At 42.8% G+C, this 17,110-nt stretch overlaps 1 protein-coding gene across 7 annotated transcripts in view; it reads left to right on the top strand.

Annotated features, from left to right (window-relative positions):
- The first annotated feature begins 9,288 nt into the window (after nt 1-9,288).
- MAPK10 (mitogen-activated protein kinase 10) overlaps nt 9,289-17,110 on the top strand; it is a 351,274-nt gene continuing 343,452 nt past the window's right edge. For 4 of the 7 annotated variants that reach the window (XM_069743349.1, XM_069743340.1, XM_069743351.1 and 1 more), the window contains exon 1: nt 9,289-9,554. In XM_069743349.1, the coding sequence (XP_069599450.1) occupies nt 9,552-9,554 (3 nt within the window). In that variant the 5' untranslated portion in view covers nt 9,289-9,551. The remainder of the gene's footprint in view (nt 9,555-17,110) is intronic. The other 3 variants (XM_069743352.1, XM_069743350.1, XM_069743360.1) reach the window with 2 other exon arrangements.

Raw genomic sequence — 17,110 nt, 5'->3', positions numbered from 1 at the left:
AGTCATACAGTATATAGTGCACCCTACATATGTGTGCACCCAGTAACCAGCCATACAGTATATAGTGCACCCTACATATGTGTGCACCCAGTAACCAGTCATACACTATATAGTACACCTTACATATGTGTGCACCCGGTAACCAGTCATACAGTATATAGTGCACCCTACATATGTGTGCACACAGTAACCAGTCATACACTATGTAGTACACCTTACATATGTGTGCACCCGGTAACCAGTCATACAGTATATAGTACACCCTACATATGTGTGCACCCAGTAACCAGCCATACAGTATATAGTACACCCTACATATGTGTGCACCCAGTAACCAGTCATACAGTATATAGTACACCCTACATATGTGTGCACCCAGTAACCAGTCATACAGTATATAGTACACCCTACATATGTGTGCACCCAGTAACCAGTCATACAGTATATAGTACACCCTACATATGTGTGCACACAGTAACCAGCCATACAGTATATAGTACACCCTACATATGTGTGCACCCAGTAACCAGTCATACAGTATATAGTACACCCTACATATGTGTGCACCCAGTAACCAGTCATACAGTATGTAGTACACCCTACATATGTGTGCACCCAGTAACCAGTCATACAGTATGTAGTACACCCTACATATGTGTGCACCCAGTAACCAGTCATACAGTATGTAGTACACCCTACATATGTGTGCACCCAGTAACCAGTCATACAGTATATAGTACACCTTACATATGTGTGCACCCAGTAACCAGTCATACAGTATATAGTACACCCTACATATGTGTGCACCCAGTAACCAGCCATACAGTATATAGTACACCCTACATATGTGTGCACCCAGTAACCAGCCATACAGTATATAGTACACCCTACATATGTGTGCACCCAGTAACCAGCCATACAGTATATAGTACACCTTACATATGTGTGCACCCAGTAACCAGTCATACAGTATATAGTACACCCTACATATGTGTGCACCCAGTAACCAGCCATACAGTATATAGTACACCCTACATATGTGTGCACCCAGTAACCAGTCATACAGTATATAGTACACCTTACATATGTGTGCACCCAGTAACCAGTCATACAGTATATAGTACACCCTACATATGTGTGCACCCAGTAACCAGTCATACAGTATATAGTACACCTTACATATGTGTGCACCCAGTAACCAGTCATACAGTATATAGTACACCCTACATATGTGTGCACCCAGTAACCAGTCATACAGTATATAGTACACCTTACATATGGGTGCACCCAGTAACCAGTCATACAGTATATAGTGCACCTTACATATGTGTGCACCCAGTAACCAGTCATACAGTATATAGTACACCCTACATATGTGTGCACCCAGTAACCAGCCATACAGTATATAGTACACCCTACATATGTGTGCACCCAGTAACCAGCCATACAGTATATAGTACACCCTACATATGTGTGCACACAGTAACCAGCCATACAGTATATAGTACACCCTACATATGTGTGCACCCAGTAACCAGTCATACAGTATATAGTACACCTTACATATGTGTGCACCCAGTAACCAGTCATACAGTATATAGTACACCCTACATATGTGTGCACCCAGTAACCAGTCATACAGTATATAGTACACCCTACATATGTGTGCACACAGTAACCAGTCATACAGTATATAGTACACCTTACATATGGGTGCACCCAGTAACCAGTCATACAGTATATAGTACACCCTACATATGTGTGCACACAGTAACCAGTCATACAGTATATAGTACACCCTACATATGTGTGCACACAGTAACCAGTCATACAGTATATAGTACACCCTACATATGTGTGCACCCAGTAACCAGCCATACAGTATATAGTACACCTTACATATGTGTGCACACAGTAACCAGCCATACAGTATATAGTACACCCTACATATGTGTGCACCCAGTAACCAGTCATACAGTATATAGTACACCTTACATATGTGTGCACCCAGTAACCAGTCATACAGTATATAGTACACCCTACATATGTGTGCACCCAGTAACCAGTCATACAGTATATAGTACACCCTACATATGTGTGCACACAGTAACCAGTCATACAGTATATAGTACACCCTACATATGTGTGCACACAGTAACCAGCCATACAGTATATAGTACACCTTACATATGTGTGCACCCAGTAACCAGCCATACAGTATATAGTACACCTTACATATGTGTGCACCCAGTAACCAGCCATACAGTATATAGTACACCTTACATATGGGTGCACCCAGTAACCAGCCATACAGTATATAGTACACCTTACATATGTGTGCACCTGGTAACCAGCCATACAGTATATAGTACACCCTACATATGTGTGCACCCAGTAACCAGCCATACAGTATATAGTACACCTTACATATGTGTGCACCCAGTAACCAGTCATACAGTATATAGTACACCCTACATATGTGTGCACCCAGTAACCAGCCATACATTATATAGTACACCCTACATATGTGTGCACCCAGTAACCAGTCATACAGTATATAGTACACCCTACATATGTGTGCACACAGTAACCAGTCATACAGTATATAGTACACCCTACATATGTGTGCACACAGTAACCAGCCATACAGTATATAGTACACCTTACATATGTGTGCACCCAGTAACCAGCCATACAGTATATAGTACACCTTACATATGTGTGCACCCAGTAACCAGCCATACAGTATATAGTACACCTTACATATGGGTGCACCCAGTAACCAGCCATACAGTATATAGTACACCTTACATATGTGTGCACCTGGTAACCAGCCATACAGTATATAGTACACCCTACATATGTGTGCACCCAGTAACCAGCCATACAGTATATAGTACACCCTACATATGTGTGCACCCAGTAACCAGCCATACAGTATATACTACACCCTACATATGTGTGCACCCGGTAACCAGTCATACAGTATATAGTACACCTTACATATGGGTGCACCTGGTAACCAGCCAGTCATACAGTATATAGTACACCCTACATATGTGTGCACACAGTAACCAGCCATACAGTATATAGTACACCCTACATATGTGTGCACCTGGTAACCAGCCATACAGTATATAGTACACCCTACATATGTGTGCACACAGTAACCAGCCATACAGTATATAGTACACCTTACATATGTGTGCACACAGTAACCAGCCATACAGTATATAGTACACCCTACATATGTGTGCACCCAGTAACCAGCCATACAGTATATAGTACACCCTACATATGTGTGCACACAGTAACCAGCCATACAGTATATAGTACACCTTACATATGTGTGCACCCAGTAACCAGTCATACAGTATATAGTACACCTTACATATGTGTGCACCCAGTAACCAGTCATACAGTATATAGTACACCCTACATATGTGTGCACCCAGTAACCAGTCATACAGTATATAGTACACCCTACATATGTGTGCACCCAGTTACCAGCCATACAGTATATAGTACACCCTACATATGTGTGCACCCAGTAACCAGCCATACAGTATATAGTACACCCTACATATGTGTGCACACAGTAACCAGCCATACAGTATATAGTACACGCTACATATGTGTGCACCCAGTAACCAGCCATACAGTATATAGTACACCCTACATATGTGTGCACCCAGTAACCAGTCATACAGTATATAGTACACCCTACATATGTGTGCACCCAGTTACCAGCCATACAGTATATAGTACACCTTACATATGTGTGCACCCAGTAACCAGTCATACAGTATATAGTACACCCTACATATGTGTGCACCCAGTAACCAGCCATACAGTATATAGTACACCCTACATATGTGTGCACCCAGTAACCAGTCATACAGTATATAGTACACCCTACATATGTGTGCACCCAGTAACCAGTCATACAGTATATAGTACACCCTACATATGTGTGCACCCAGTAACCAGCCATACAGTATATAGTACACCCTACATATGTGTGCACCCAGTAACCAGCCATACAGTATATAGTACACCCTACATATGTGTGCACACAGTAACCAGCCATACAGTATATAGTACACCTTACATATGTGTGCACCCAGTAACCAGTCATACAGTATATAGTACACCTTACATATGTGTGCACCCAGTAACCAGTCATACAGTATATAGTACACCCTACATATGTGTGCACCCAGTAACCAGTCATACAGTATATAGTACACCCTACATATGTGTGCACCCAGTTACCAGCCATACAGTATATAGTACACCCTACATATGTGTGCACACAGTAACCAGCCATACAGTATATAGTACACCCTACATATGTGTGCACCCAGTAACCAGTCATACAGTATATAGTACACCCTACATATGTGTGCACACAGTAACCAGCCATACAGTATATAGTACACCTTACATATGTGTGCACCCAGTAACCAGTCATACAGTATATAGTACACCTTACATATGTGTGCACCCAGTAACCAGTCATACAGTATATAGTACATCCTACATATGTGTGCACCCAGTAACCAGCCATACAGTATATAGTACACCCTACATATGTGTGCACCCAGTAACCAGTCATACAGTATATAGTACACCCTACATATGTGTGCACCCAGTAACCAGTCATACAGTATATAGTACACCCTACATATGTGTGCACCCAGTAACCAGCCATACAGTATATAGTACACCCTACATATGTGTGCACCCAGTAACCAGCCATACAGTATATAGTACACCCTACATATGTGTGCACACAGTAACCAGCCATACAGTATATAGTACACCTTACATATGTGTGCACCCAGTAACCAGTCATACAGTATATAGTACACCTTACATATGTGTGCACCCAGTAACCAGTCATACAGTATATAGTACACCCTACATATGTGTGCACCCAGTAACCAGTCATACAGTATATAGTACACCCTACATATGTGTGCACCCAGTTACCAGCCATACAGTATATAGTACACCCTACATATGTGTGCACACAGTAACCAGCCATACAGTATATAGTACACCCTACATATGTGTGCACCCAGTAACCAGTCATACAGTATATAGTACACCCTACATATGTGTGCACACAGTAACCAGCCATACAGTATATAGTACACCTTACATATGTGTGCACCCAGTAACCAGTCATACAGTATATAGTACACCCTACATATGTGTGCACCCAGTAACCAGTCATACAGTATATAGTACACCCTACATATGTGTGCACCCAGTTACCAGCCATACAGTATATAGTACACCCTACATATGTGTGCACACAGTAACCAGCCATACAGTATATATTACACCCTACATATGTGTGCACCCAGTAACCAGTCATACAGTATATAGTACACCTTACATATGTGTGCACCCAGTAACCAGTCATACAGTATATAGTACACCCTACATGTGTGTGCACCCAGTTACCAGCCATACAGTATATAGTACACCCTACATATGTGTGCACACAGTAACCAGCCATACAGTATATAGTACACCCTACATATGTGTGCACCCAGTAACCAGCCATACAGTATATAGTACACCCTACATATGTGTGCACCCAGTAACCAGTCATACAGTATATAGTACACCCTACATATGTGTGCACCCAGTTACCAGCCATACAGTATATAGTACACCTTACATATGGGTGCACCCAGTAACCAGTCATACAGTATATAGTACACCCTACATATGTGTGCACCCAGTAACCAGCCATACAGTATATAGTACACCCTACATATGTGTGCATCCAGTAACCAGTCATACAGTATATAGTACACCTTACATATGTGTGCATCCAGTAACCAGCCATACAGTATATAGTACACCCTACATATGTGTGCATCCAGTAACCAGCCATACAGTATATAGTACACCCTACATATGTGTGCACACAGTAACCAGTCATACACTATATAGTACACCTTACATATGGGTGCACCCGGTAACCAGTCATACAGTATATAGTGCACCCTACATATGTGTGCACCCAGTAACCAGCCATACAGTATATAGTACACCCTACATATGTGTGCACCCAGTAACCAGCCATACAGTATATAGTACACCCTACATATGTGTGCACCCAGTAACCAGTCATACAGTATATAGTACACCCTACATATGTGTGCACCCAGTAACCAGTCATACAGTATATAGTACACCTTACATATGTGTGCACACAGTAACCAGTCATACACTATATAGTACACCTTACATATGTGTGCACCCGGTAACCAGTCATACAGTATATAGTGCACCCTACATATGTGTGCACCCAGTAACCAGCCATACAGTATATAGTGCACCCTACATATGTGTGCACCCAGTAACCAGTCATACACTATATAGTACACCTTACATATGTGTGCACCCGGTAACCAGTCATACAGTATATAGTGCACCCTACATATGTGTGCACACAGTAACCAGTCATACACTATGTAGTACACCTTACATATGTGTGCACCCGGTAACCAGTCATACAGTATATAGTACACCCTACATATGTGTGCACCCAGTAACCAGCCATACAGTATATAGTACACCCTACATATGTGTGCACCCAGTAACCAGTCATACAGTATATAGTACACCCTACATATGTGTGCACCCAGTAACCAGTCATACAGTATATAGTACACCCTACATATGTGTGCACCCAGTAACCAGTCATACAGTATATAGTACACCCTACATATGTGTGCACACAGTAACCAGCCATACAGTATATAGTACACCCTACATATGTGTGCACCCAGTAACCAGTCATACAGTATATAGTACACCCTACATATGTGTGCACCCAGTAACCAGTCATACAGTATGTAGTACACCCTACATATGTGTGCACCCAGTAACCAGTCATACAGTATGTAGTACACCCTACATATGTGTGCACCCAGTAACCAGTCATACAGTATGTAGTACACCCTACATATGTGTGCACCCAGTAACCAGTCATACAGTATATAGTACACCTTACATATGTGTGCACCCAGTAACCAGTCATACAGTATATAGTACACCCTACATATGTGTGCACCCAGTAACCAGCCATACAGTATATAGTACACCCTACATATGTGTGCACCCAGTAACCAGCCATACAGTATATAGTACACCCTACATATGTGTGCACCCAGTAACCAGCCATACAGTATATAGTACACCTTACATATGTGTGCACCCAGTAACCAGTCATACAGTATATAGTACACCCTACATATGTGTGCACCCAGTAACCAGCCATACAGTATATAGTACACCCTACATATGTGTGCACCCAGTAACCAGTCATACAGTATATAGTACACCTTACATATGTGTGCACCCAGTAACCAGTCATACAGTATATAGTACACCCTACATATGTGTGCACCCAGTAACCAGTCATACAGTATATAGTACACCTTACATATGTGTGCACCCAGTAACCAGTCATACAGTATATAGTACACCCTACATATGTGTGCACCCAGTAACCAGTCATACAGTATATAGTACACCTTACATATGGGTGCACCCAGTAACCAGTCATACAGTATATAGTGCACCTTACATATGTGTGCACCCAGTAACCAGTCATACAGTATATAGTACACCCTACATATGTGTGCACCCAGTAACCAGCCATACAGTATATAGTACACCCTACATATGTGTGCACCCAGTAACCAGCCATACAGTATATAGTACACCCTACATATGTGTGCACACAGTAACCAGCCATACAGTATATAGTACACCCTACATATGTGTGCACCCAGTAACCAGTCATACAGTATATAGTACACCTTACATATGTGTGCACCCAGTAACCAGTCATACAGTATATAGTACACCCTACATATGTGTGCACCCAGTAACCAGTCATACAGTATATAGTACACCCTACATATGTGTGCACACAGTAACCAGTCATACAGTATATAGTACACCTTACATATGGGTGCACCCAGTAACCAGTCATACAGTATATAGTACACCCTACATATGTGTGCACACAGTAACCAGTCATACAGTATATAGTACACCCTACATATGTGTGCACACAGTAACCAGTCATACAGTATATAGTACACCCTACATATGTGTGCACCCAGTAACCAGCCATACAGTATATAGTACACCTTACATATGTGTGCACACAGTAACCAGCCATACAGTATATAGTACACCCTACATATGTGTGCACCCAGTAACCAGTCATACAGTATATAGTACACCTTACATATGTGTGCACCCAGTAACCAGTCATACAGTATATAGTACACCCTACATATGTGTGCACCCAGTAACCAGTCATACAGTATATAGTACACCCTACATATGTGTGCACACAGTAACCAGTCATACAGTATATAGTACACCCTACATATGTGTGCACACAGTAACCAGCCATACAGTATATAGTACACCTTACATATGTGTGCACCCAGTAACCAGCCATACAGTATATAGTACACCTTACATATGTGTGCACCCAGTAACCAGCCATACAGTATATAGTACACCTTACATATGGGTGCACCCAGTAACCAGCCATACAGTATATAGTACACCTTACATATGTGTGCACCTGGTAACCAGCCATACAGTATATAGTACACCCTACATATGTGTGCACCCAGTAACCAGCCATACAGTATATAGTACACCTTACATATGTGTGCACCCAGTAACCAGTCATACAGTATATAGTACACCCTACATATGTGTGCACCCAGTAACCAGCCATACATTATATAGTACACCCTACATATGTGTGCACACAGTAACCAGCCATACAGTATATAGTACACCTTACATATGTGTGCACCCAGTAATCAGCCATACAGTATATAGTACACCCTACATATGTGTGCACCCAGTAACCAGCCATACAGTATATAGTACACCCTACATATGTGTGCACCCAGTAACCAGTCATACCGTATATAGTACACCTTACATATGGGTGCACCTGGTATCCAGCCAGTCATACAGTGTGTGCCCTGCCAGTCTCCTACATAGGGTGAGTGTGAGAGAGGTGATGGCCTCTGTAGCAGCCATACAGGCCATGGTGTGCGCTGCTGCCTCCTTCCCGCTTGTTTGTCATGTATGCTATGGCTGCAGATTACTCTTCTTCCCTCCTCTTGCTCACCCACCCACCTCACCCCCTGAGACCTCTATGTGTGACGTCATGTGTGCTCCTTTCAGTTGCCATAGCTACTCCCTTCCCCAAACCCCTCTGCCTGTCTCCTCTGGTAGCTTCCACAATGGTACAGGCAGCAGCATCACGCCGCACAATGCTGTCCGGGCACTGAGGAAGGTGATTCAGCAGCCTCTGCCCAGCGCTCCCCCAGGCCAGCTCCCTCCTCTCTGTCCATGCGCCAGCCCCATCTTGGGGGACCCCGAAGTCACCTGGTCACCCTTCCCCCTACACTTGGCGCCTGGGATGTGGTGTGAGAAGGACACATAGAAGAACATCTGGGTCCTGGCATTGCGGGCACGGAATGGTGAGTGGCCCCTGGGGATGGTGGGCACTGCGTGCTGGGTGGGGTGATGGGCATGGTGGACCGTGTTAGTGATGGGGAAGATCGCTGACGGTGTGGCTGACATTGTGCTCATCCTGCCCTACTGGCTGTATACAGCTCATACCACTGGTGATCACCGTCTATAAGATACGTGTATGTGTTATTATAACATGGATATAACGCACATTACAGTGATTACAGGGGATGGATGGATGGATAGATAGATAGATAGATAGATAGATAGATAGATAGATAGATAGATAGATAGTAGATGGATGGATGGATGGGTTGATGGATGGATAGATAGATACGTGGATGGATGGACCTGCAGACAGATAGATAGATCTATAGATAGGTGGATGGATGGATAGCTAGCTATGTGGATGGATGGACAGGCAGACAGACAGACAGATAGATGTACATCTACATAGATGGATAATTGATAGATGAATAGAGATGGACGGACGGATGGATGTACAGGTGGACAGCCCTAGTGAGCGCTGCAGTGAGTGCGGAGGCAGCTGGTGCCTGTACACATTAGTGCAGTCCTTGCTGCTATTGAGGTACAGGCAGGATCCTGCCTCTAATTGCTGTTTCTTCTATAAACTCCCCACAGCTTTTTTTCCTCCTAAAATGGCCTAAATGCCAGGCTTCACTGTGTGGCAAGCTCTGATGATGAAGCTCATACCCACACACCAGTATTTGCCAAGTAGTAATGTGGGATTGTCTGGTAGCCCAGGCTGCAGCCCTGATAGCCCTGTACAGTGCGTGGCCAGGTAGCCGATATCCCTGAGCTCTGCCAGGACAGATCCTTTGGCTACATTGGCATTGCAGTGCTGTAATGGAATAATAGGACATCTCCAGTGTTCCTTTGGTTTTGCTGCATTGCTTCAGCATCATCTGCAATCTGTTCCGTGTGCGCCCAGGACTCCCCTGGTAAGCGGGAGCAGGTGACTGCTGTACAGACCACCCTGCCAGTGTCTAGGTGGGCACAATCCACCAGGCCAGAGCCCTATAACAATACAGCTGAGTGATGCTGCTGGCTTCCAGGCTGCCATTGGTGAGTGACGCCGCTGTGCAGTATGCTGCAGGCCTCACTCCGGCATGGACTGGGTTAATAAGGAGACTGTGGAGGCTGCAGCATAGTGACAGGTTGTCTTTTCTTCGCTGTGTGCCAAGAGTGCAGCATAAATACCCCATGGTTTGTCGCCAGCACAATGCACGGCGTGCTGCTGATACATCTCACGCCGTCCGTGTATTTCCTGCAGCGTGTGATCTCTGTGCCCGTGCCTGTCATATCTGCCTTATACCATCACTAGATAATAAACAGCTTGCCTTTGGCTTCGTCCTATCACATCTGTTTGTTTGATGGTACATATATACCGTATATACTGATTTTTAGTGCCGGCATCATCAGATGTGATCATCATCATCACCCTGATAGTATGCTATGTCTACTATTTCCAGCATTCACACCATAGGAGTTTAAGTCGCCATTCACACTGCTAGTTAGGATAAAAGAGGTAGATTTGGCCAATCTGCTTGTTGTCAGTGTGATCAGTTCATTGGATGGCTCTGCAGTGCTAATGAACCGCTCTATCCCCTGAGATGGGAGGCATTCATTATGCCAATGGCACATTTGTCGGTTTTTGTTATGCTGTTTCATGTAGGCAGGCGAATTGTGCGACTAGCCGACATTGCTTCCCCCTCCCCCATTGGAATGCTAATCTATAGAGCCCCCAGCGGAACTGACAGCTGTCAATTGTAATGGGTGATGGTGCTGTTGTTTCCCTACTGGTACCAGCATTCTGCAGCAGGCACGGGAAATAGATGTGGTCCGCATGCTGTGCTGAAAATCCGGAGACTTTATGGCTGTACACACTAGGGTGAGCTGTTCCTTGAAGAACTATTCTCTTTGTTGCCTTTTGTTGGCAAAGAAGGGGCCAGGTTTTTTTTTGCCAGTATGAGAAATAATGAATGCCATTGACGTCCATAAATAAATTTATACAGGGCGTGAGATCTTTTGTTTGTGTCAGACCTTTATTCTCTCTTGATTTTAGGCTATTATCACTGTCTTAGGCTTTATGAATTTTCATACTGATGACTATATGTATAGATTGAGATCAGTGTCCCTAAAGGGTTGACCCCTTTTCTTTAGTCTACACTGAATTTAGCCACCCGTGTATCACTTTCCAAGCACTGACTGAGGGTCTCCTGACCAGAACTTGACTGTGCCTATGAGCTGTCAGGAGACCAGCAGGGAGCACGTGCCTCGTGGTCCATACTCTGGCCGAGCTACACAGATGTCTGAATTTGGCCTTATCAAATGTGTGGGGCACATTATGTTGTGGCACTTACTAATATATAAGTATTACAGCTTCTCTTCCTTCACTTCATAGTACGCTTTTGTCACAGACCCTTCAGTTCTGAAAATGTTCATTGTTCATTAAAAGACTGACATGTCCGTCCATCAATAGCCATTTTGAGAACAGGTAAGTCTGTGAGTAGGCTGAGTAGGCTATACTGACAAATGCTGGAGGAGAACCTGTAATACTTATAGTAAATGGCACAAAATCAGTGGCCAAACCCATTTGTCGAACTAAAGGTAAAGTATCCAATCTCCTTCGCATAGAATTGCAGTCATCATAGCTTTGGAGACTTTGAATTCTCAAAGCTGTAAGGGTTAATTAAAGGGGTTTAAAAAAGGTCTACATTGATTTCAGAAGCAGCACCACTCTTGTGCCCATAGTAAGTTTGTGTTGGATTTTGCACTCTTTATCACTTGAAAGGAGCTGAGCTGTAATTCCAAGTATATTCCATTTCCTAAAAAAAATAAAAAAAATAATATATATATACAGTACAGACCAAAAGTTTGGACACACCTTCTCATTTAAAGATTTTTCTGTATTTTCATGACTATGAAAATTGTACATTCACACTGAAGGCATCAAAACTATGAATTAACACATGTGGAATTATATACTTAACAAAAAAGTGTGAAACAACTGAAAATATGTCTTATATTCTAGGTTCTTCAAAGTAGCCGCCTTTTGCTTTGATGAATGCTTTGCACACTCTTGGCATTCTCTTGATGATCTTCAAGAGGTAGTCACCGGGAATGGTTTTCACTTCACAGGTGTGCCCTGTCAGGTTTAATAAGTGGGATTTCTTGCTTTATAAATGGGGTTAGGACCATCAGTTGTATTGAGCAGAAGTCTGGTGGATACACAGCTGATAGTCCTACTGAATAGACTGTTAGAATTCGTATTATGGCAAGAAAAAAGTAGCTAAGTAAAGAAAAACGAGTGGCCATCATTACTTTAGGAAATGACGGTGAGTCAGTCCCAACAATTGGGAAAACTTTGAAAGTGTCCCCAAGTGCAGTGGCAAAAACCATCAAGCACTACAAATAAACTGGCTCACATGAGGACCTCCCCAGGAAAGGAAGACCAAGAGTCACCTCTGCTGCTGAGGATACGTTTATCCGAGTCACCAGCCTCAGAAATCGCAGGTTAACAGCAGCTCAGATTAAAAACCAAGTCAATGACACCCAGAGTTCTAGCAGCAGACACATCTCTACAACAACTGTTAAGAGGAGACTGTGCAGCAGGCCTTCATGGTAAAATAGCTGATAGGAAACTGCTGCTAAGGACAGGCAACAAGCAGAAGAGACTTGTTTGGGCTAAAGAACACAAGGAATGGACATTAGACGAGTTGAAATCTGTGCTTTGGTCTGATGAGTCCAAATTTGAGATCTTTGCTTCCAACCACCGTGTCTTTGTGCGACGCAGAAAAGGTGAACGGATGAACTCTACGTGCCTGGTTCCCATCGTGAAGCATGGAGGAGGAGGTGTGATGGTGTGGGGGTGCTTTGCTGGTGACACTGTTGGGGATTTATTCAAAATTGAAGGCATACTGAACCAGCATGGCTACCACAGCATCTTGCAGCGGCATGCCATTCCATCCGGTTTGCGTTTAGTTGGACCATCATTTATTTTTCAACAGGACAATGACCCCAAACACACCTCCAGGTTGTGTAAGGGTTATCTGACCAAGAAGGAGAGTGATGGGGTGCTGCGCCAGATGACCTGGCCTCCACAGTCACCAGACCTGAACCCAATTGAGATGGTTTGGGGAGAGCTGGACTGCAGAGAGAAGGCAAAAGGGCAAACGAGTGTTAAGCATCTCTGGAAACTCCTTCAAGATTGTTGGAAGACCATTCCCGGTGACTACCTCTTGAAGCTCATAAAGAGAATGCCAAGAGTGTGCAAAGCAGTCATCAAAGCAAAAGGTGGCTACTTTGAAGAACGTAGACTATAAGACATAATTTCAGTTGTTTCACACTTTTTTGTTAAGTATATAATTCCACATGTGTTAATTCATAGTTTTGATGCCTTCAGTGTGAATGTACAATTTTCATAGTCATGAAGATACAGAAAAATCTTTAAATGAGAAGGTGTGTCCAAACTTTTGGTCTGTACTGTATATATATATATATATATATATATATATATATACTAGATGGTGGCCCGATTCTAACGCATCGGGTATTCTAGAATATGTATGTATGTATATAGCAGCCACATAGTATATAGCACAGGCCACGTAGTATATAGGAACACTACGTGGCCTGTGGTATATACCATGTGGCTGCTATATACATACATACATATTGTAGAATACCCGATGCGTTAATATAGGCCACGCAGTAAATAACACAGCCCACGTAGTATATAACACAGCCCATATGTATATATATATATATATATATATATATATATATATACATACACTGTCTATAGGACAAGCCTTTGCCGGAGGGCTGCAGGACCTTGCTTCTAGTCACGGGTGGTCCCACATATTCTTTTCTTGTCTTATGTTCAGATTTATAAGTAGATAAATGCGAAAACGCACACACTGGCGCTCTCCACACTCAAGGACAAGAAATAGGTGATAGAAAGTGAAGTTATGCACCCCTAGCTGCTTGGGACAACAAACCAGGATCTGTGCCTATCCTGAAAACAAAAAATGTATCACAAGAAAAAAAAAAGTGATGCCGCGCTCAGGGGTGGATGCAGCGTGGTGTGGCCACTACAAAGGTAGGGGGGGGGTTACTGGTGGGTGCCTGATAGTAGCCACAAATATACCCTCGTTAGGGAGCGGACATGACCTATGCACTAACTGAAACAAATGCTCTTATGTGTATACACCTAAATGCTACGTAATATACACCTTTATATTACCTTTATATTACGTAGCATTTAGGTGTATACACATAAGCGCATTTGTTTCAGTTAGTGCATAGGTCATGTCCGCTCCCTAACGAGGGTATATTTGTGGCTACTATCAGGCACCCACCAGTAACCCCCCCCCCCCTTTGTAGTGGCCACACCACGCTGCATCCACCCCTGAGCGCGGCATCACTTTGTTTTTCTTGAGATTTATAAGTAATCAACTATAAGCAGTGATATTGGAAATGCTGTGCAATCTGTAGGCGGCATGTTATCGAGTAGTAGAAACTGAGCAGATTGATCGATGTGGGTTTTGAGTATTATTTTTTGTAATCATTAAATTCTCTTCTTTTTCTGGCTTAGCAGTCAATGGTGCAGACCTGCTTATTGATTCACACCATTACCTGCTAAAAAGATAGCTGTCAATCACTGATTAGGACCCCCTTCTTGACTGTTAAGAAACAAATGAGCAGAGAATTCCATGACTACAATACACATTATATTGAATCTTTCCCGACATGTACATGTGTTCATCTTTTCTTGGAATATATCTTTATGCTGGCATATTATATATCATGTGAGATATAGCAAGATCCCCTTAAAGATACCCATTATCAGATTAAAAAATAGGATGGCAGGAGTGATGTAATTCAGGACCCAGGACAACGTCCCATCTGGCTGACTGTTCTAGCAGCTTACTTATGGCCTAAGCAGTCAGGAGGAAAGTTATTAATAAGTTAGAATTTACTGCATAAATAGAGATATCTGTGAGCTAGATCGTAATGATATAGGTAACACAACGCCAAGCGATGGCGCACACATAGGTGTGGATATATACGCAACAAGTTATAGCGGAACAATACTTTCCAAATAATTGAAAAGATTTGTAGTGAACATTTGACATTGATCAAGGTCACTTGACTAAGGACTCTTCAGTTTGCACTATTGAAGAGTTAATTTCATGACATTGGTATGCTTAGGAGATATTAGAAATAATATGAAAATAACAATACAGGGTGATCTAGCATATATATCTGTGTCTTGGGCACAGCCTTTTGTAATCTGTCTCAGAATAGTGACAGCTGCACACATAGGCAGCCGCCATTGTAACTCGCATATGCCTGTCTGGAGGGCTAAACGGGGTGAGGAACCCTGGTCTCCTGATGGAGAGGGAGCCCAGATGTTACCCATCCCAGCTCCAGAGCAATGTGCTGCTCTTCTTCCCTCTGGCTGTATAGAGGTTTGGGGCCACACAAAATGGCGCAAACTTCAGCTGATCTTTATGAGTTTTGGATGTTGGACGCCAACCAGTCTCATATTGTTGGCCTATCCTGAGGTTAACTCTTCAATATATCAAATCCAGGCAATTCCTTTAAGGCTGTGTTCATAACGGCATTATGTTTTTTTGTCATGAAGAGAAACTAGGACTGGATCTGTCACATAACAGATGCCAGTGGGGCATGGTGAACCCCTTTTTCTTTCCGAACAGTTTTTTTCTTATAAAACGGGATTCTGTATTGATGGCTCTTAAGTGAGCCTCTGATGAAGATGTCAACATAGCCATGTCCCTGCCATGTTCCTAATATTGGGTATAGCAATCTGTCACATGTTGTTCTCGTGTTTTTGTCACTTCTGATACCAACAATAGTGCAATATTCAGGGCTGTTTTGCATTCAAAACAACAGCTTCCCAATCAGTTGTGTGAAAAAGTGTTTGCCCCTTGCTGATTTAATATTCTTTTCATGTTTATCACACTTAAAGGTTTCAGATCACCCAAAAATTTAAGTATTAGACAAAGACAACACAAGTAAACACAAAATGCAGTTTTTTTTTTAAGTTTTTAATATTAAGGGAAAAAGAAATCTAAACCTACAGCTCCCTGTGTGAAAAAGTGATTGCTCCCCGCCTAAAAACATAAATTAATTGTGGTTTATCACAACTTTGGGAAGCGAAGTTCAAATTCCCCAGCCATACGCAGGCCTATTTACTGCCACACCTGCTCTTAATCAAGAAATCACTTAAATAGGACCTGCCTGACAAAGTACAGTAGACCAAAAGCTCCTCAAAAGCTAGACATCATGCCGGAATCCAAAGAAATTCTGGAAGAAATGCAAAATAAAGTAACTGAGATCTATCAGTCTGGAAAAGGTTATAAAGCCATTTTTAAAGCTTTGGGACTCCAGCGAACCACATTGAGAGCCATTATCCACAAATAGCGAAAACATGGAACAGTGGTGAACATTCTCAGAAGTGGCCGGCAGACCAAAATTACCCCAAGTGGCGACTCTTCCAAGTGGTCACAAAAGA

Source organism: Ranitomeya imitator, chromosome 1 (genome assembly GCF_032444005.1).
Source record: "Ranitomeya imitator isolate aRanImi1 chromosome 1, aRanImi1.pri, whole genome shotgun sequence".
Lineage (NCBI taxonomy): Eukaryota > Metazoa > Chordata > Amphibia > Anura > Dendrobatidae > Ranitomeya > Ranitomeya imitator.
This window is presented reverse-complemented; position numbering and strand designations above follow the sequence as displayed.